A 21653-nucleotide genomic window follows, 5' to 3' on the forward strand; every position below is an offset into this window, starting at 1 on the left:
AAGAACACTGCATTTTTGTCCGTACAAAATGTGTTGCAAAATGTCGAACAGTTGTCATCGCTCCGACGACGCTCCTTCTGTCCAGCAGATGGCAGGTCTGCAGCATGGGTTCGCCTCAGTCAACGAAACAACAAACCCAACAGAGTAAGCGGGGTGAGAGAGTGTCCAAAACCGCCTCTGACCGCCACTTTCAAACTCGTCTACTAAATCTTGTAGAATTTCAAGCTCTAATTTTCAGCAACACACAACAACACTCGGAGACCTGTGAATATTTGGAAATAACATTGACGCCGAGGTAAGTTAGATATAAAATGGCGGAAATGGTTCTGTAAGTTTGTAGGTTTAGCTAGCTATTTTGTTGGTCTGCTAGCTTTAGCTTGCTAGCAACATTTGCGGAGATGTACGAATTCAGACGAGAAAGAAAGTCGTCGCTGTTTGACCTATTAAGCACGACATGGTTGTGTGGAACTCTGTTCTCGGATGATATTATGATTCTCTCCACCTCTTTGTAATTATTAGGCGACTCGTAGAGGAGAGCAGGATATATTATGTGTTATCTCTGATGTCCGTAATGTAGCAGGCTAACCTAGCAAGCTACAGTTATTGAAACTCAAATTCAGAGGCAAGATGGAGGACGCAAGGACGAGGTGTTTTTCCACGTATAATTATGGGAGCTTCCGGGAGTCACCCACTCTGAAAATATTTTGTCATTATTAGCACGTAGTCTTTGGATTAGATCGAACAAGTCACCGCCGTGACATGAGATTCGTGCGAATGACATCAAAACAAATATGGAGAATCACGAGAGCTGCCTCTTGAGTGGGTCCAAGATGGAGATTTGTCTCCCCTGTGATTCTCCTTTGCTAACGTTTGTTAATCGTCAGTTGCAACCACTGTGTTCACTTATGGTTTCGGGGCAAGTCGGGATTTAACGTAAACATTACGGTATGCGTGAAGAAAGCATGCATGTGTCCAATGAAACCTTAATAATATACTCCATAGCCAATGTTAAATCAGGAGGAAATAGGCTTAGTGGATATTGCTAACCAGCTGGCTAGCCTTGTAACGTTAGCCAACATAGCTAGTTAACATTAGCAAGGCAATACAGCTATTTGTTCGTGGAGGAAGTGTGTTGATCCTCGTAGATGAATGACCGTACGTCGCGCATAAGGCTATTTTTGTTTATTTACTTCCAAGACAACAACATGGGGGGTCTGTTCAGTTGTTGTCTTTTCCTCTTTGGTCAGTGGCCAAGTAGCACTAGAACACAACGTAGCCTGTATATATAGGCAATGCAAGGCAGTGCTCTAGGCAGCCAAATAGCGAGCCTGTTTGGACCGCGGCATAAAATGACAGGAACCGGCTAACAGCTAGCACTTGGTTACCTAACCCACTGATCCAATCAGAACAAATGAACAAATAAAGCGGCAACAGTCGAAAGATGAAACACCGCAGGTAGTCTAGAGTCCCCTGTGAGATGGCCTAATTCGGACCGAAAGCAGTGCGCGAGATACGGATTTAGTTAGCCGTGTTGATGTTGCTACTAGCTTTGTTTGGCGCCACTTTTCTTAAACTGCGTAAGGACTATGGTGCGTTTTGTATTAGTTTTAGTCGTTCTTCTCACTCGTTGGAAAATTGCATATTTTCCACTGTCAAACATATCACTAACTAGTTTGCCGGTAGTGTCACCACAATATGAAAAACCGATGGCAGAAAATAAATCAATGAATCAATGTGAATGTTGATTAATGTTGATGTATATGTAATGTATTGCCCAGTGGTGAAAATTCCAGCATTTAGTGATTATTCAGCCTAGTATGCGAACTCAATGTACTTGTGACACCTCTCTAAATCTAAAATAGAGCTGTACCAAGGCATCTCTCGTCGTCGTTTTGGGCTGGCTGTGGGTGTTCTGAAGCAAAACTCTAAAACTGCTGCTTGTCTGCATGATCTTGCAGTAATATGCCTGTGAGTGAATTTACTATGTCGTTATAACGTTAGGGTCAATCGCTGTGAAATACACGGTGTAGTACGTTTCGATGAGTTATGAAATGTAACATTACTTTTAGCCACACCCTGTTCGTCACTGGGGAATCATTAGAGTCTAGGGTGCAAGGAATTGGTAAGAGCCATATTTTTACATGCCCATCGTACTAAGCTGGCCACCTAATGTTAACGCTCTACGTTGCCAAGTCGTCTTGAGGAAACATTCAGATGTTAATGTGTCGTCCGTGGGCCTTAACGTGCGTCGATTTATAGCCGTGATGGAGTTGCTTTTCCCCCATGTTTTTGTCTTATTTACGTCAATACAAGCAGATGGTTGATTCTGATTGGCTAACGTGAATGTGCAGGGCGGATAGTATAATTCCCTATAAGGAGGTGGAGGACTGTCGGTTTCCTTTCTGGTGATGTTTCTTGGAAACCGCGGCGAAGTGACCAATGAGCGCACAGCTGATTCCGAGGGACGTCGAGGTCCACACGCCCCCTTGTTTTCATTTCGGGTTGCGCTGTTTCCCTGGCTCAGGACTCGGCTAGTGTCTGAGGAATGGCCTGGAACTGCGAAGAGGCAGAACGGGTTTTATTACTCCAATTCATGGAATTACAATGAAGCCCTGCACATGTGCAATCTTCATGAACAAAGAACAGGAAGGAACATCAAACTAATGTAACATTGAAGTAGAAAAACAACCAAATTATGTTCTTTCATCAATGGATATTATTGTGTCCATGATAAGTATGGCACAAGATTCTACAAACCTATACATTATGTTGGCTGTGAATATGTAGCTTACTTTGAGGTGCACTCTGTGCATGAAAAATATGCTATAAATACTTACAAGTAAGTACCTACTTGTATTAGCCTAGATAACACATAAGATGGATAATTTGTAGATCTTCTGTGTACATCATGTGTTAAGTTTAAGTAAAGTAACAAAACCAGTAGTGTAGTTTCAATGATGCACCCTATTGCATAATTACTGAAATTCTGAAAATAATCACAAAGGTGTTTGACTGACTAACCTAAGGAGAAGGTTTTACTAGCAGAAGGAATATTACATAACACTAGCTTGGGTGGAATTTCTGTATGCATTCCGTTTTACAGATGCTTATATGGCTTGATTTGCTACACTCTTTGTGTTGTATGCCTGATTTGTTCAGTTGATGCACAAAATTCATTGACACTTGATGTAGACTTGGACTGATGCATGTTGCTTTCATGCATTTCATCATCCCCCCACCCAAACACCCCCCCCCCCCCCACACACACACAGGCACCACCCCCCCCCCCCCCCCCCCCCACACACACACACACACACACACACACACCATACATAACTACTTGAACTTGTTGACAGTCAGTCTTTCTGTGTTGCGCCTAGCAGCCACATAAAAACATTTAGTTACTTTAGTAATAACTTGTTGGTCACTTGTGATGATGGATTTACTGTTCATCAACACAAATGACCAACAGAAGGACAGTGCTGTTTGGACTTTTTGGGGGTTTTACTTTGCAAAGTTTGCATAACTGGGCTAATGCAAGTGTAACTGGTAGGGTAACAGTGTAGTTAGAAGAGGTTGGAGGGGGAAATGATACAATGTAGTCAGGGATGGATTACTGCACGGGCCTACCGGGCCCAGGCCCAGGGGCCCAAGGGGTCAGGGGGCCCTGAAGCCCAGGCCTTTGCATGTAATCATTGCCTCAATATCAACAAATCAGGATGTAGGCTTTGAATCTGATTGAATTTAGTATTGGCCATCCCCAAAATGCACCAGAATACAGGAAATCACATCAAACAAATTAAAAAAATTCTGGGGGAGGACCCCCAAACCCCTCCTCCCACATATACGACAATAAGTGGGGGGCCCTTAATACATCTGGGCCCAGGGGCCCGAAAGTTCATAATCCGCCCATGAATGTAGTATCACAGTATTTTTCTTCACACCATTATATCAATACAGTGGCTTAACAAATCACAATATTTATTTATTTGATCTGGACATAGTGGGGCAGCGATAGTTAGTTAGATAGGACCTGGGACGCGCAAAGTTTTTTGTCTTTGTCGCTTTGGACAAACAAAGGGGTAACAACTTTTCCCCTTTTCCACCAGAGTAGTTTGAGGGTTGGTTTCAGAGTTGGTGCCTAATCTTGAAATTCAGTTCTGCGTATTTTGACGGCCAAAGAACTTTCTCCAAGCGAGGAAAAATGGTTCCAGAGTGGCACCAGCATTTTGCTGGTAGCCTGTAGGTCCAAGAACCATGGGGCTGGGGCAGGATTATCTTGACTAACTAGACCTACTAAGACTTGGTGATCGCCATTTAAAAAACATAAATAAATAAAAGATGTTCAGTGAGCCGTTCTAATTTCTCACACCAATGTTAGGAACGCAACATTCATGGGTAGCTGGCGAACTAGGTACTGCTCAGCTTTTCTATGACTTATTAAGACTGAAGCATGCACATGTTTCACATCAATAATGCATTTGTATCATTAGTTTAACATTTGATGGTCATAATGCTAATGTTCTGTTCAAAATTCTTCAATCAAGATTGGTGTGAGATATTTAGCTACTGGTATATTTGATAGTCTACCATTGTTGTTGCTCTGCTTGCCATTAGTGTCGCTGACACTGTAAGTAGGTAATGATGTGGCTGTATGTTGCCTTTTCCGCATATTTAAGCAAACTGGGCTTAATAAAAAAAAAATTACCTGCTGTATCGTAAAATGCGAAGAAGCATAGTAATATTAAATTGTGGCCCAAATGTCATGATGTCATTCTTGCCACTGTGGCGATTCTCAATCCTATTGGTTAGCTTTCCTGATTATCATGGAATTTTTTAGATGATTGTTTCTGAAGAATATATAATTTTCAAGATTGCAAATTGTAATAGGCCTACTTGGGGGTTTCTCAATCTGGTGGATTAGAGAAAACTTTAGAGAATACCTCTTAGACATGTTTTGCCAAGTTGTATTTTCAGGCACGGTTAGTCTCTAAAAGTTCATCCGTAAAAGGTCATCCTCCCTCCAGAGTCTCAGATACTTTGAATTTTCAAGGCTTTTCACACATTCAAAGCAATACATTTTTGCGGAAATGTCTTTGATGATTCCAATATGCTGTCCATCAGCTGTAGTGTGTGGAGGCTGTAGGCTGCAGTTGCCACTCAAAACAAAAGCAGAGCAAACGTTTTCTTGACAGAGTAGGGATTTTTCTGAAGTTCTTGTTAATAATACATTCTCATATTCCTTTGCATCTACGCTAAGATACGATATCCTAGTGTAGTGTAGTCCTGCTCCTGTCCATGGACGTTTTTATCCTGTAATGTATCAGATATTGCTGTTGGATTAGGGTATTTTCAAACCTCACACAGGACATGGAAATAACTGTACAGTCAGACACGAATCATTCCATTTACATGAAGGTCTGGATATCACTAAATAGTGATTCCTCTGAAATGTGTGTTGCAACATTCCCAATTTCATATTATTTTTTATTTACGTTCAGACTCTTCTATTCCAAAAAGAGAATTCCAGACTAAACGTGCTAAACGTCAATGTGGAAAACAGAAGGTTAGGGTGAAGGAGAGAAATGGAACTCAACCTCTGACTTGATTTTGGTATGAATGCTGAAATAATGGATGATTTGGTCGGAAAAGAAATACGCCTGCATGTCTACTTACAAAGGAAACTCTCAACATTGTATCCGTGTCTGTGGCTGTGCATCAAATCCCTTCCTTGGTAGCTGCAGATGCTGAGTGGAACCAGAGTCTCTGGTGGAGCTGAGTGAGTGAGAGAACTTGGCCCCCTGCATGTAGCCTAGTGCAGTTCAACAGTCGGGCAGCGGACAGAAACAGTGTTGTGACTTTGTGGTTCAGAAGCAGTGCAACATTGCTCCCCTACTGACCAAGAGATGAATAACACTCAAAGGGAGCACATGCTCTGGCATGACCTCTCCAAAGGGATGGAGCTTGGATGTGTCTATGTAGCTGCTGATGGAACAGAGTGGCGTTAGGAAGGAACAGTTGACTGGTACTTGTGAGAAGGCAGAAGATGCAATAGGTGAAATAAATGCTCTACCAGATGTCACTTTCTCCCAGTAGTGTGTTAGTGATGTGTGCTTTGAAACTATGAGGATCTCTTAAGTGCCACATGCTCCATTCTAAATCCTCAATTTTAAGCCGATCATGCATCAGCAAATTATATAATTCCTCCTCCCATTGCCCCCATAAATTATGTAATAATCTGTGTCAATTTCTTCATTGATATAGTTTATACATTTTTCTTTTAATGGGTTTACATCATTGCTATCTTCTTATGTTGTCATTTAATGCCATACTGAAGTGAATATCCCCCTTACTCTTTCAGGTCATATGCAACTGATATTCCTGCCACTGGTCTGTGTGTCTTATGACAGCTGGAAGAACTTAACAAGTTGAGTTGTTACAGAAGATGTTAAAGAAATGATAGCAGCACCAGAATTGCAAACGGAGTTTCATTATCCTCAGTAAGTATCTGCCCTGCTCCGTAAGCTGTGTCTGACAGAGTCAAGTTCAAGACGCCTCAAGAATGAACTCTCCCTACCCTTGTCTTGCAGGGACACGGATACACGCTTTTCCTCGGACACCGATTTCGATGATCCTGATGGCAGGATTGCAACTCAAGGCAAGGGGAAGGTACGGAACAGATCTCTGAGACTTAAACCACTCACTGCCCCCCCCCCCCCCCCCCCCCATGCTGGGACCCAGAGAATGTTTGCTGGCGTGGGAGGATTTTGGAATTTGTCACCACTGGCCAAATCCCCCCGTTCACTACCCACTTTCTCATAGAATGCTTGACTCAAGACTCAAAATGGCCTGCAGGGACTCTTAGATCTTGAAACGAATGGCTTGATCCTATAGTTATTTAGTCATTGCTGCAGAGTGTTAAGTTTGCCCCTTTTCTCTTTTCCACCAGGCCAAGAAGGGCAAGAAAGGCCCGGGTGAGAAGGGCAAAGGTGGAGCAATGGGCAAGGGAGGTCTCGGCCGCATGAATGGACACCACCAGGAGAACGGCATGGAGAACATGATGCTGTTTGAGGTGGTCAAGCTGGGCAAGAGCGCCATGCAGGTCAGTGTGGTGCTAGTGCTCAATGGCTAACTGGACCTCATAACTGAAGTTGGGGAAAATGAAATGGTGTGTGTGCAATAGATGACTGATGTATCAACTCAAACACATTTAGTGAAATTTAAAAACTTGACACTTTTAACATATTTAAGTGTTTATTTCCATGAGAGGGTAGCTGATTGGGTATTTTGATAAGTTAACTTTGTGACCAGATTGTGACGGTTTCGGTTTTTGTGAGAAAAGTCCTCTCTCCTGTGCTGACCATTTAAGTTGTGCTCTCCCACAGTCTGTCGTTGATGACTGGATCGAGTCATATAAGAACGACCGGGACATTGCCCTCCTCGACTTGATCAACTTCTTCATACAGTGCTCAGGATGTAAAGGTGCGACTCCATTGCCACTCTTCTGAATTCCTTATGACGGAATCACAACTCAAAACTTTTCTAGTTATTTGCATGTGTTTATCTTCCCATTCTTGCTTCCCTTTGTATGGTCCACATATCTAACTGTCGAACAAGAGAGTTGATAAAGCTGTGATGTCAGTCATGCCTTAATAATGTGTAGAAGATGGGTGTAGTCCTGCCCTGTGTAGCCCAACCCTAAAAACATTTAATCTGCTCTCTGCTACAGGAGTGGTCAGCAGTGACATGTTCCGGCATATGCAGAACTCTGAGATCATCCGCAAGATGACAGAAGAGTTTGATGAGGTACCACATTGACTCTTCCCACAAAGTCTGCCTGCACACTAATGAGCATAAAGACTGATACATTTGAGCCATGCCTTGTTAATTCACTTTTTCGCTTTAAAGACATGGTAAAGTGAGACATTATGGTAAGTGGTTTGTGTAGTGTAAAGCTTGCGAGACATCCAGAACCCTTTTCTTCTGCGTTCTGCAGGACAGTGGCGACTACCCTTTGACAATGACGGGGCCGCAGTGGAAGAAATTCAAGGCCAGCTTTTGCGAGTTTATCGGCGTGCTTGTGCGGCAGTGCCAGTACAGCATCATCTACGACGAGTACATGATGGACACGGTCATCTCGCTGCTCACCGGCCTCTCCGACTCACAGGTCCGCGCCTTCAGGCACACCAGCACGCTCGCAGGTCAGTCTCGACACACTGCCCTCAACCCTCACTAGCTACAGCACAACACATGGTGGACAGAGCTTTGGGTGGATGTTCTGGTTATTTCCATTCCATTTCCAATTCCATTTTTCTTGTTTTATTGTTATTTACCACATTGGGCACCAGTTTTGGTAGTTTTATATCTAGTGTTAGCTATTAATAGTATATAATGTTGAATATTTGAAACTGTAAATTGTTAGCCATTAGGTTAGACAAATCCTATCATTAGCCTACTGACCTCTGCTGTGTGTTTGCTGTTGTTAAACAGCCATGAAGCTGATGACAGCCTTAGTGAATGTGGCGCTGAACCTCAGCATCAACATGGACAACACGCAGCGTCAGTACGAAGCCGAGCGCAACAAGATGATCGGCAAGCGCGCCAACGAGCGGCTGGAGATGCTGCTGCAGAAGCGCAAGGAGGTGAGCTTTTGGTTGACCTCTCTCAACGCCCTCAAGCTGTTCCCAGACCAGCCAGACCGAACCGCAACCATTACCGCAAGTAAAACTTAGCTGACCTCAGGGTTGCTGTTGAAGTGCAGAAAATGATTGGTTATTGTAGGCGTCTCTTGTAGTAATTATTCCTAGTGATGGTTGTGGCTGCCAGAGCTGCACTGTTTGCCTCTTCTGTTCTCCACACTGAATCCAGCTCTGAAGTTAGCGAGTGGGTGGTATCTGCTGTCTACGTCAGCAAACAATCCTCATTCCTCTGGCTTGTAAACACAACAGCACGCCGATTTCAGACTTGGATCACTTTGCGGAGGAAGTGCACTGTGTAGTTGTGTGTGAGCCGCAGAAGTGTAGTTAGGCGCGCGGGCTGCTTCACGGAGTAATGGCGGGTGTGTGGCGTGCTCGAGCCGGCCCCGGTAATTAACCCGGGAGTGCGTTATGTAATGACCGGCCCCGCTGGGACACCATCTGCTCGCGTGTTTGGAGAGTTGTGTGGAGCAGAGTGGCACGTCTGGAGCAAGTGTGAAGTGGAGTAAGAGTGGCGCGCTGCCTGTGATGTGACTCTAGCGCTTGACACTAACAGGGAGGCTTCACCGTACACGTAACTGAAGCGCTCTGTCCGCGTTGCGTCTGAGTCAACAATTGTAATCAGTAGAACTGGCTACACCACACATGATAGCGGTGCATACATTTGAAAAAATTAGAGTGGTTCTCTGAAACTGTTTTTGCGCTACGCAAATGGAGTGCTTCAGTTGCACACCTGATGTATCCCGGGTGTTAGAGCTCTGTGGTCTGACTCGAGGGTTTAGAGTCTGTCACTGTTTGTAAAGAGATGAGAGCTGCTGGATCATCTTCATGCATGTTCAAGCCATGTTCTCTGTCTTCATAGCTTCAAGAAAATCAGGATGAAATTGAAAACATGATGAATGCAATTTTCAAAGGTGTCTTTGTCCACCGGTACAGGTATGTCCCTCCCTGGTAATGTTTGTTTATTAAAAGTTATATTTCTCCTACTTTCTGCTTCAGTTATCATTTCTCCTCTCTTTGAGTTTTTGCATTCATGAAGTGCTGTAGTGGAATTTCTCTTGTTCAGTGGAAGATAACCCTCTTTCCTGCCCTATCCAGAGACGCGATCGCTGAGATCCGTGCCATCTGCATTGAGGAGATCGGTGTGTGGATGAAAATGTACAGTGACGCCTTCCTAAACGACAGCTACCTGAAGTATGTGGGTTGGACCATGCACGACAAGGTGAGCTGAATCTTTCTGTTAGTAATACTGTATACAGCCACACACACACACACACACACACATAAATATACATATACATGCACAAACACATATTATATTTCCATTGCAGTCCTGTATCATTGGCCTTAAAGCAATGTCCCTTAATTTGTGTGTTCTCTGTTCCTCTGCAGCAAGGTGAGGTGCGACTGAAGTGCCTCACAGCCCTGCAGGGTCTTTACTACAACCGTGAGCTCAACAGCAAGCTGGAGCTTTTCACCAGCCGCTTCAAGGTGAGCTCCATCTGGCTTTTTCTCTCCTCCTCCTCCCTTCCCTGCTTTGCTAAGTGAAATGCCCATAAAAGACATTTTGGCTCACTTGGCTGGAGTGTGAAGGCGTCCTGTGTAACGCAGTGCAATGTCTCCCCCCACAGGACCGGATTGTATCAATGACGTTGGACAAGGAGTACGACGTCGCCGTGCAAGCAATAAAACTGCTCACTCTTGTGTTACAGTATGTCATTCTCATCACATTTATGACCTGTAAAGATATAGATCTACTCCTGTCATCCGGAGTTAAACTGTGTGTGTGTGTGTGTGTGTGTGTGTGTGTGTGTGTGTGTGTGTTTGGCATAACAGTAGCAGCGACGAGGTCTTGACCCCAGAGGACTGCGAGAGCGTCTATCACCTGGTCTACTCCGCTCACCGGCCGGTTGCCATCGCAGCTGGAGAATTCCTCTATAAAAAGTAGGTGCCATGTGCCCCCCCACCTCCCACCCCACCATTCTCCAACATCCCTCTCAGCTCCCAGGGCCTGAGGCGTGAGGCATGAGGGAGAGATTCAGTTCAGTCACTTTATAATCCCGAAGGGAAAGTTCAGTCAGGTACACTACGAAATCAGCCCCCCCTAACCCCCAGACTCTCCATCTCATCCCTGGACACAAAGAGGTGAGGGTGCAGGAGGAGAGTAGACAGGAAGTCAGGCAGCAGGGATGGTGGAGGGACAGGTAGAGCAAGCTGCTTTGGCAGCAGACGAGGAGGGTAATCAGCCAAGCAGAGAGGAGATTGGTTGGACCTGTCGGTGCATGAGGCAGACTACCAAAGAACAAGTCCCTTTGAGTGAAGGCAGTTACCTGAGCCCCCCTGTTGTTGTTGAACAACCCAAAAGTACTGCAAGACTGCCTTCTAATGCTTGAGTGAATTGTTTATCTGTGTTGAATGAAAAGCTGATTGGCGGTGTGTGTTGTTTCGCTGTGCAGACTCTTCAGTCACCGGGACCCTGAAGACGATAGCATGCCCAAGAGGCGAGGCCGCCAGAGCCTGAATGCCACCCTCCTCAAAACTACCGTCTTCTTCTTCCTGGAGAGCGAGGTAAGAAGGCCTCATCAGTATATCTACCACCGCCACACTTGTTCTGTGGCTCGTGCGGACATTCTACAGCTTGAACTTGGAGTGAATATACATGGTGTGTCATTGGCGGTGTGTGTGAACTTTGCTCTCTGTCCACCTGCAGCTTCACGAGCACGCGGCCTACCTGGTGGACAGCATGTGGGAATGTGCCGCTGACCTGCTGAAGGACTGGGAGTGCATGATCAGCCTGCTGCTGGACGAGACCTTACCAGGGGAGGAAGGTACAGCTCCATCCACCTACCTACTGCCTTCAGTGTCGGAATTCACAAAATATTCACAAAATATCGATTTCAGTTCAATTTCACTTACATGCAACATCATTCAATGAAATGGAAGTTTAGTTGAGTAGGATGGTTCATTTGTTGTTAGTGAGAAAAAACTGCTATAAGAGTGCGTATAAATGGAATATCACTATTATCGATGTCAACAATGTCATGCCACATTGAATCTTCTGGGTAGCCAGTGCTTCCTCTAATAAAGTTCCTGTGTTTTGCGATGTGTTTCACAAATCCTGATGCCCGTTTCTCTTGTGCCAGCTCTGACGGACAGGCAGGAAACAGCCCTGATTGAGATTCTGCTGTGCACCATACGCCAGGCTGCTGAGTGCCACCCGCCTGTTGGTCGTGGCACAGGGAAGAGGGTGAGAACCACCAGTGCCCATAATTAATTACTGTACACTGTGATGGTGCCTGTCTGTTGGCTGACTTCCTGGGTGTGTGTGTGTGTGTGGTGCCTTCAGGTGCTGACAGCGAAGGAAAAAAAAACACAGCTGGACGACAAGACGAGAATGACCGAGCTCTTTGCCGTTGCCCTGCCTCCTCTGCTGGCTAAGGTCAGTCTGGCTCTCCGCTAATGCTCCAGTCCTATGCTACAGGCTCCTTTTCCTACAGTAGGCTACACCTGCTGTCTGTTCTCAAGTAGTAGTCTCACCTGGGTCTTTGCTTGGTACAGTACTCCGTGGATGCAGAGAAGGTGACCAACCTGCTGCAGTTACCGCAGTTCTTCGACCTGGAGATCTACACCACGGGGAGGCTGGAGAAGGTCTGTGTTTTCTTGGCCTTGAAGTGTGTCGTTGTTGCTCAACCACTGTTTATGGGAGAGGTCTTGGGTTCAAATCCCGGACGAGCCCCCATGTTGTTTGCATCAGAAATATAACCTCTATATAACAACCCAGTGAGGAAGATGCTGCGTTGGATGTTCAATGCTTTATGGCCTCATAATATTCCTTGAAGTGGCTTTATTGCTAGCAGCTCTGATGTTGACACCACTGGCTGTCCTCCCCCAGCATCTGGAGTCGTTGCTGAGACAAATCAGGGAGATTGTGGAGAAGCACACGGACACGGACGTCCTGGAGGTCTGCTCCAAGACCTACCACGCGCTGTGCAACGAGGAGTACACCATCTTCAACCGTGTGGACATCGCCCGCAGCCAGCTCCTGGATGAGCAGGTGGACAAGTTCAGCCGGCTGCTGGAGGACTTCCTGCAGGAGGTGAGGGGGCTAGCCGCTGCTCCAGTGTAAAGGAAAGCATTGCTTTCAACTTACAGCTGTCCTGTGAAGGTGACGGAAATCCCAGGTTTATTCCCAGGTTTCCCTCACTATCTCTGGTAGTTCACTGGCTATTGTCTTGCTAGAAAGTTGTTGCTGAAGCATATGGGAAGTGAGGAAGTTGATTGCTTGCACTGTGCCATGGAGAACCATGTGATGAATGAGTGGCAGTTTTGTCGTCTGGGCTGCTAACACTAATTTCATCTCACAGGGAGAAGACCTCGACGACGATGACGCCTACCAGGTGCTGTCCACACTCAAGAGGATCACGGCTTTCCACAAGTAAGATTTTTGGCTTGGTTGGGTGCATCCTCCCTAAGTTCACAATATCATATTTGATGAACGCATGGAAAAACAGTTATTGATAATTGCTCTTCTCTCTTTCCATCAGTGCGCATGATCTCTCCAAATGGGACCTGTTCACCAGCAACTATAAGTTACTGAACTCTGGCATAGAGAACGGGGATATGCCTGAACAGGTGAGCATGGCTTTGCAGTGTTACTCTTAAAGCACTTACGCATGTCTGCATTTGTTCTGTGCGGAGTCTGATATTTTTCTCTCTCTCTCTCTCTCCCCCTCTCCCTCTCCCTCTCTCTCTCTCTCTCTCTCTCTCTCTCTCTCTCCATCTCCATCTCCATCTCCGTCTCTGTCTGTCTCTGTCCCCCTTAGATTGTGATTCATGCGCTTCAGTGCACCCACTATGTCATCCTGTGGCACTTAGCCAAGGTGTCCGATGGCACCTCCAAGAAGGTGAGCGCCCACCTGGGTCTCAAGGTGTTCTGTTATTGTACATTTTGTTTTTTTGTGGCTGTCCTTTGTTTGACCATCCTTGATGTGGAATTGTTTATTTTTTACCCTCAGGAGGACATGGTGACCCTGAGGAAGCAGATGAGGGCCTTCTGCCTGATGTGTCAGCGCTATCTGACCAATGTGAACACTGCCGTCAAGGAACAGGTGGGCAATGCTATCTGTCAGGGAAAAAGCAAAAACGTCCTATAAAAAAACTTCCTAACACGTCAATACAATAGACCCACACTTCACTTTGGGTAAATGCATCTGTTATATATTAAAAGATCTGTCATGCTACATCTGTTGTATAATCTAGCTATATGGAACAGCTCTGTAACTTACGCAGATATTTTGTTTGTCCTTTTGTTTGTTTATTATACATCTTGCAGCTCAGTCACTAATCAGTGACCGAAATTGTGCTTTTTGCTTACGCATGCATATAAGATGTGATCCAATGGAAGTCTCAGATTTAAGATTGATGACAACCTGGGTTTGAGACTGTCTTTCATCTCTCTCTCTCTCTCTCTCTCTCTCTCCGTCCCTCACTTAGGCCTTCACCATCTTATGTGACGTGCTGATGATCTTCAGTCATCAGATCATGTCTGGTGGTCGCGAGATGCTGGAGCCACTGGTCTACAGTCCAGACTCCTCCCTCCAGTCGGAGCTGCTCAGCTTCATACTGGACCACGTCTTCATCGACCAGGACGATGACTCCAGCACCGGTGCGCACTCCTCTCTTCCTCTGTGTGTGTGTGTGTGTGTGTGTGTGTGTGTGTGTGTGTGTGTGTGTGTGTGTGTGTGTATTTACATCACAGTTAGTAGTGTTTATCTCTAGAGAAGTTTAAGAGGTTTGAGTTAATGGGATCAGAGGCTGAGTCACCTGGCGAAGCCTCCACAGGCCCTGACCTGACAAGTCTTTCCAGAGGAGATTGGCGGAAGGGTTTGTGTTACAGCCAACTCCACCTCTACTATGGTCTTGTCACAAGGCTCACAATTGGAGGGAGACAGGGTGCACTCAAGCCACTAGCAGCGCTCATTGTTTTCTGCCTATCCTGTGGTCAATTGGGCAGATGGACAACAAGATGACGAAGCTGGGAAGATCGAGGCACTGCACAAGAGGAGGAACCTCCTGGCCGCCTACTGCAAGCTCATCATCTACAACGTCGTCGAGATGAACACTGGAGCCGATATATTCAAGCAGTACATGAGGGTACGTGTTTCTGTCTTCCACCTTCGTTGTTGTGTCCAGGGAAGTTATAATGTTCCTTATTGTTTTATTTTCTCATGTGTTTGCTGTGGTCTTATATTATTATAGTATTATAACGACTATGGAGATATCATCAAGGAGACCATGAGCAAGACGAGACAGATTGACAAGATCCAGTGCGCAAAAACACTCATCTTGAGCTTGCAGCAGGTATGTTTCTTCAGCTGGGCACCCATCACCGCCTTACTGTGATTCTTACGTTTGATTCAGTGAAACCCTAACATCCACCTCTGGCCTGCCTCTCTCTCTGCTGTAGCTGTTCCACGAGATGGTGTCGGATCTGGGCCACAACTTTGACCGCTCGTCCTCGTCCTTCTGCGGGATCAAAGAGCTTGCGCGACGCTTCTCGCTCACTTTCGGCCTGGACCAGGTCAAGACCAGAGAGGCCATCGCAATGCTGCACAAGTGAGTCTCAGAGGACCTTTCCACAGCTCCCGTCTAACCTTTTGACATGGATCAATGTGTGTTTTCTCCACTAAGCTAGCTTATCATGCTGTTAGCTCTGAAGGCAGCGGTAATGTAAAACACTTGGTAGCTTGGTAGTTCACTAGTTAACTGGACATTACCAGAGGCACTGAAGGTAGCTGCAAAAGTACAAAGGTGATTTAGCTTTATTACTGCTGGTAGATTATTTTGTGGATAGTGCAGGACTTTGCAGGGTCTTTTTAAAGGTAATCTGGTATTGATTTACACTGAGCTGACCTCGGCCTTTTCTGCTTTTCCTCAGGGACGGCATAGAATTTGCCTTCAAGGAGCCCAGTCCGCAGGGCGAGGGCAACCCACCTGCCCACCTGGCCTTCCTGGACATCCTCAGCGAGTTCTCTTCGAAGCTCATGAGACAGGACAAGAGGACTGTGTAAGTGGACTCCAGACTCAGAGCAGCGCTCTCCTACTGATCTAGAGAATGTCTGAACATGCAATGTCCTTGTATTTGTACACTCATGTGTATGTTTCTCTGTGTGTGTGTGTGTTGTTGGACAGTCACATGTACCTGGAGCGGTTCATGACGTTCCAGATGACGCTGCAGAGGGAGGACTGCTGGCTGCCGCTCATCTCCTACAGGAACTCGCTGCAGGCGGGCGGAGACGACGACACCATGTCGGTGGTCAGTGGCATCAGCAGCCGCGGCTCCTCCGTTAGGAGCAAGAAGGCCAAACCTGCCACGGCCAAGAGGAAACTGGCCGAAGGTGAATACATGCACATACTCACTTCCAGGGAAAGGAATATTGTGATGAGGTGTAATGTCTAATGTGATGTGTTTTAGATAAAATGTAGGTAATGTTTCAGAATAATTTGACGGTATATAACTATGGATCAAAACATGAGACCCATTGTAATTGTTTATTCTAGTCAGTGCTTACAGTATATTCAGCTTAACTGTTAATGTGTTTAATGTCATCTTGGCCAAGACTGCTGCCTGATTGCTGGTGTACTGTATATAAGCTTAGTGGGTAATAACTGGCTCTGTGTGTGTGTGTGTGTGTGTGTGTGTTTCAGCAGAGGAGAGCAGCAGCAGTAGCAGCGACATGTGGCTGAACCGCGAGCAGACTATGCAGACGCCGGTCATGATGCCCTCGCCGCACCTCACCTCCACGGCCATGCGCGACCCCAAGCGCATGCGGCCCGAGGACAGCTACATGGGCGTGTACGGCATGGCGCCCGACCAATCGCAGCAGCCGCCCACCCCACAGCCCCAGCCACCTCCGCCACAGCAGCAGCCCCCCACACCTCAGCAGCACCCTCACCCGCAGACCCCTCAGCCGCAGCACCACCACCAGTCCCCCATGGACTACAAGTACGACACCTTGGCCCACTCACACCCTACACCACACCCTACACCACACCCTACACCACACCACACCATACTACACCACACTCACACCACACACCTCACCACACCACACCACACCATGACCCACTCACACACCACACCACACCCTACACCACACCACACCACACACTCGGGGTTTCTCAGCCCCAGCCCAGGCTAGAAACACTGGGTAGGGTGTCTGCACAAGGCAGATTTGACTGGGGTTCAGACATTAAATGCATGTCAAATGTCATGTCATGTTTTTCACTGTGTGTTCAGGGGTATTTACTTCCTAGCATGGCTAAAAACTAAGGGTTATGTAGTGTTTCTGTCTTGGTGGGGCTTTTTAAGTTGGTGGTATAACATTGCTCTTGCATCTTGTTTTGTATTTTATTTATAGAGGCATAAGGAGATGCTGCAAAAATGAACTAAAACAAGACTAATAACACCCGACACGTTTAAATGGACTATAGAAAAGAATATAAAATATGTGTAAAAATCGGAATGACTAGATTGCTGGGGTTGTTGTGGCTGATGATGAGCTTGTAATCTGAAGGGGAACTGTGTGTGTGTGTGTTTGTGTGTGTGTGGTGTCCCTGCAGCACCCAAGTGTCCTGGATGTTGGCTCAGCGGCAGCAGGAGGAGGTGCGGCAGCAGCAGGAGCGTGCCATGAACTACGCCAAGCTCAGGAGCAACCTGCAGCATGCCATGTAAGTGCACACACACTCATCACACACTCACACTCACACACACAATTAACTAATTCTGTTACTAGCACCTGTGGTACGAGCATAGCAAAGAAGAGGAGCCTTCATGTTTAAGACATTCTTTCAATCACTGTTGGACCTACAAGGCTCCTCTCCTCTGCTCTTCTCCTCTCCTTATTCTTGTTGAAGTATTGTTATTGATTAACTTCAAGAGAGGCGCACAAGATCAAGACTGACCTCTATGTCAGCTGAATTTATTTGTGCATTTTATGTCAGTCGCCGAAACACAGGCCTCATGGAGGATGATGAGGAGCCAATCGTAGAGGACGTGATGATGTCATCGGAAGGTCGTATCGAGGACCTCAACGAGGGCATGGACTTTGACACCATGGATATTGATCTGGTAGAGACGCTATTACTTTATTCCAATGTGTTGTGTGAATACATAATGTCCATGTATTCTGCTCTGCTCATCTCATCTTGTCCACTTTGCCTGGAACTGTCAATTGTGCTGTATGATTAATTGCTGGTTGTCTGGTATGCAAATGGTGGACAGTTAAATCATTTCACTTTTGTTTGTCTATTCCAGCCACCATCGAAAAATCGCCGGGAGAGGTCAGAGCTGAAACCCGACTTTTTTGACCCGGCATCGATCATGGACGAGTCTGTAAGGAGCACTCATTTCCTGGGCTATGATGCTTTTCAGCGCTAATCTGTCAGGGTGTGTGGCCACCACTAGATGGCACTAACAAATCAGAGTTCTCAGAGCCGTATATAGAGATACGGCTCTGAGAGTTCTAACAGCAGGGCTGCTCTTACCCATAAATGCACTGGTCCTTGTTTTGAAAATAAAAAATTAGATAAATATAATTTTATGCCAGGCAAATTAAGAGCAAATTGGACCAATAAGAAAACTTCTTTTAAAGATAAGCTTGCTTTATAACACGTTAAAAAAAAGAGTACTGAATTTGAACATATTTTCTTTTGTAGGTCCTTGGAGTTTCCATGTTTTAAGATAATATTTGGAGGATGAAGAGACATTTTGAGAGCTTATAGATGCAGTACAGATGTATTTTCTTAAAGAGAATATTTCTGATCTGGGCTCCATGGACTTCAGGGCATCAGGAGACAGCGTGGCTCAGTGGGGGACTTGCTTAAAACAGAAATCAGTCAAACAGACAAAACAAACAAAAACATTTTCAGTCATGGGGTAAGCTTTCCCTGCAAGGTTATAAAATGGTGGCGGCCAGATCATGAAAGCTATGAAAAAGTTGTATTTGTCTGCCACATTTGAATATAATAAATATATTTCAAAATGGAGCAAATGCCATCTTGTTTTAAGAAATAATTCATGAGGTTGCTCAGACTTGTGGTATTTCTTTAACAAAAAGAAAAAAATGAATGCGTCTTTTGTAACTTAAAGAATTTGTTTAATGTATAGCCCTTTTGTAATAGTAAGTAATCAGGTGTAAAGTAGTAATTTATAAACTGGTTATTCATCATAGTATGTATTGAGATTTTAACTGAGCTTTCCTTTATGTAAAAAAACTAGAGGGTTTCCTCTAGATCTATTTTGTGTTTGTTCTTTTGTTTTATTGATTTTTTTTTTCTTTAATATTGTCCTACCCTACCAATGCAGTGACATAGCCAACACATGGTAAACACTGAAAAGGGGGTGCAATTAACCTTTGCCCTGATTTTCAGAGAATAATATTATAGGAAGAAACCTTGGAGTTTCAACTACCAAACACACCCAAAGACTTCAACAGTTTACTTGTCATTTTTGGAAAGAGAAATGGTTAAATTTTCAGTGGAGATCTTTCCAGTCGTGCCATTGCGTTGCTCCCTGCTAGAGCAAACCTGAGTTGTCTATTGGCTGAGAAGAAAAAAAAAAGTTTTTCCTCAAATTCAGCTTATTTAGAGTGTTGGAGTAGGCATCACATTTTAAATAAATAAATAAATATAAATTTGGTGCTGATTTTATAATTGTGTGTTATTTTTTGTCTTGATTTTGAACACCAACCTAGAGGTCTTTTGAAATGTATAAGAAGCTGTTTCAAGATGAAAGCATGTATAGTCATGCATTAAGGAAGATTTTTAAAGTTTGTATTTTATATTGTTTTGTGTCTTTTCTCTATATGTTTTTTTGTCTTAAGAAGTCTGGGTTTATACTTTCTTTCCTAAATGTAAACATGACATTCAGCTTTAAGTTTTCCAAGATAAAAGAAAAACTCTCTTAAAATATTTAATCAAAAGAAATTAACCTCTTATTTTAATGTACACTTTGAATTGCTTTGGCAGCTAAACAAAGCTAAACTATGACATTAACTTATAGTACATACTTGTACATTCTATGAAGTGTTTTGTCTAAGGTATATACTTTTTAATCATTCCATGCCTTGGCCTTAAAATACGCTTGTAAAAATGTTCTCCAAAATGAGATCTTCCAATGTACTTAACTAATGTTGAACGTTTGGCATATTGAACTCCTGCAAAATACCCCCTAAATTCATTTTAAAACTCAAGTGTATGGCTACAGAAAGTAAGACGTTTGTGTGATTTAAGTGAATATTTGGGTAAGAGAGAGTGATATTGTTTTTGTGTTTTCTCACACCACTACATTGGCAGAACTGCTGATTAGATTGTGTAAATATACATGCAGAAATATACATGCATTTTAACGTAAAGCTTTATTTTCAGATGTCTGTTTTCTTTAACATTTCTAAGTATGTTATTTACCCTCATTACAGATGTACCCACACACTTTACCTATTGTTTCATCCTCCTGTCATTCACTGTACTGTTTTTGATTTGTATCTGTCTGAAGACAGTAACTTTTTAAAATAAAACAAACTTCCTTTGTGTGACTAAGTACCAGGGATTGTTTTTAAGATGTTTATAATATATACATATCTCCTATATATAATATACATATCTACTTTCATTCTTAGCATTACAATGTGGATTGTTTTACCTTTTTTATTGTATATTTAGCACAAATGTACCTTTGATAAATTACTGTCTGCGAAATCGGTCTCAGAGAATGAGATCACTTAAGTTTAGCCGTTTCAGTGTGTGAACGAATATTTTCCATTTGAAATATTTAAATAAAATGATGTATTACATATGAGCTGTTGATCCGTAATATTGTAGGTTCGGTAGTAGAAGCATACACAACCTAGAACTAATAAGTCAATGCATGCATTTAAATGTACATAATGAGCCTCCAGGACCTGCATTACATAATACTTAAATCTAATATTAACACCTTGTCATATCAGTAGGCTACGGTTGGTCGTATATCTTCTGTGGGCCACTGTGGAGACAGTAAACTCTCGCTCCCATAATGCACTGTCTTCGATTGACGTCTCCTTGACCCGGACCCGATGCACTGTGCTAAACATCCGGGCGAAGTGCGCCTTAGTAGGGGAAGATGGCGACGTTGATCCTCCCTACTGATTGGATCAAAAATTGGGAAAAATCGGGAAAAAATGAGTTGTGAGTAATTACCTTTGTACCATGAAAGAACATGCATGCAAGTCGTTGAAGCATTTGTTTTTAAACCAGGCTTGGTGTTTCGTTGAGCTTTTGCCGACTGCCTGGAAGTTAACTATACTTTCCTCATTGTGATCTCAGTCTTAGCTCTTCCTTGTGGCTACGAAGCTAAATATGAGGCTAATGTTAGCGACACTAGGTATAAAATAATGTGATTTGTAAGCACTTAAACGATCGCACTACATATAGACATAGCACACATCACAGAAGTAACGCATCCCTTCCACATTTGAGTTGTGAAGTTAGACAGTTGTTAGTGTAAGGGTAGATGAGCTAGTTTAGTCACAACCTGTTCGGCTAAGTTATGAAGCTAGCGGGTTAGCTTGTGAGCTGAGTAGGTAACGAGGGGAAAACATTGGGATTTAGCTAACCTTGCTAGCTGTTGGAAGCTAAACTAACGTTACTTTGGCAAATACTGCAGGAATACATCGTGATCAGTTTGCTAGTTATCCTACGTAACGTTATGTATGTGTGACCACTGATGTGATGTTAATATTTTCGAGTTGAAAATCGACCCCAAAACTTACTATGACTTTATGTATACGATTAATCTAGATGCGGAATCTGCTTTAAAGTTGGCAGATGTGAAATTAGCCTTTCAGTTGGATGCAGGGGTCTGCTCTTGATTATTAGCCAGGAGATGGCTAGTGTTAACAATAACTCAACGTTAGCTAG

General features: G+C 44.3%; 2 protein-coding genes across 8 annotated transcripts in view; both read left to right on the plus strand.

Moving 5' to 3' along the window:
• Nucleotides 1-111: 111 nt before the first annotated feature.
• On the plus strand, nucleotides 112-20294 carry stag2b (stromal antigen 2b). Of its 7 annotated transcripts, none has more exons than XM_042074440.1 (34): nucleotides 113-295; nucleotides 6362-6500; nucleotides 6591-6669; nucleotides 6950-7102; nucleotides 7386-7482; nucleotides 7730-7806; nucleotides 7997-8201; nucleotides 8491-8642; nucleotides 9559-9632; nucleotides 9795-9918; nucleotides 10089-10187; nucleotides 10328-10407; nucleotides 10533-10640; nucleotides 11153-11264; nucleotides 11407-11524; nucleotides 11840-11943; nucleotides 12043-12135; nucleotides 12255-12344; nucleotides 12589-12792; nucleotides 13061-13131; nucleotides 13241-13328; nucleotides 13520-13600; nucleotides 13712-13804; nucleotides 14190-14361; nucleotides 14710-14849; nucleotides 14955-15056; nucleotides 15163-15311; nucleotides 15634-15762; nucleotides 15888-16093; nucleotides 16404-16701; nucleotides 17319-17426; nucleotides 17700-17826; nucleotides 18013-18090; nucleotides 18414-20294. In XM_042074440.1, exons 2-34 carry the CDS (start codon nucleotides 6457-6459, stop codon nucleotides 18435-18437), a joined length of 3879 nt encoding a protein of 1292 aa, XP_041930374.1. In that variant the 5' UTR covers nucleotides 113-295; nucleotides 6362-6456; the 3' UTR covers nucleotides 18438-20294. The 7 variants fall into 7 exon arrangements, with proteins under 7 accessions (XP_041930368.1, XP_041930370.1, XP_041930374.1 ...); XM_042074441.1 differs by having other exon boundaries at nucleotides 16407-16701; XM_042074434.1 differs by lacking the exon at nucleotides 18414-20294 and having other exon boundaries at nucleotides 112-295; nucleotides 18013-18407.
• Nucleotides 20295-20786: 492 nt separating this feature from the next.
• The window catches only part of thoc2 (THO complex 2), a 60344-nt gene continuing 59477 nt past the window's right edge, over nucleotides 20787-21653 (plus strand). Inside the window, exon 1 of the mRNA XM_042075318.1 lies at nucleotides 20787-20921. Coding sequence (XP_041931252.1) covers nucleotides 20857-20921 — 65 coding nt within the window. The 5' untranslated portion in view covers nucleotides 20787-20856. The remainder of the gene's footprint in view (nucleotides 20922-21653) is intronic.

Source organism: Alosa sapidissima, chromosome 20, assembly GCF_018492685.1.
Source record: "Alosa sapidissima isolate fAloSap1 chromosome 20, fAloSap1.pri, whole genome shotgun sequence".
Classification (NCBI taxonomy): domain Eukaryota; kingdom Metazoa; phylum Chordata; class Actinopteri; order Clupeiformes; family Clupeidae; genus Alosa; species Alosa sapidissima.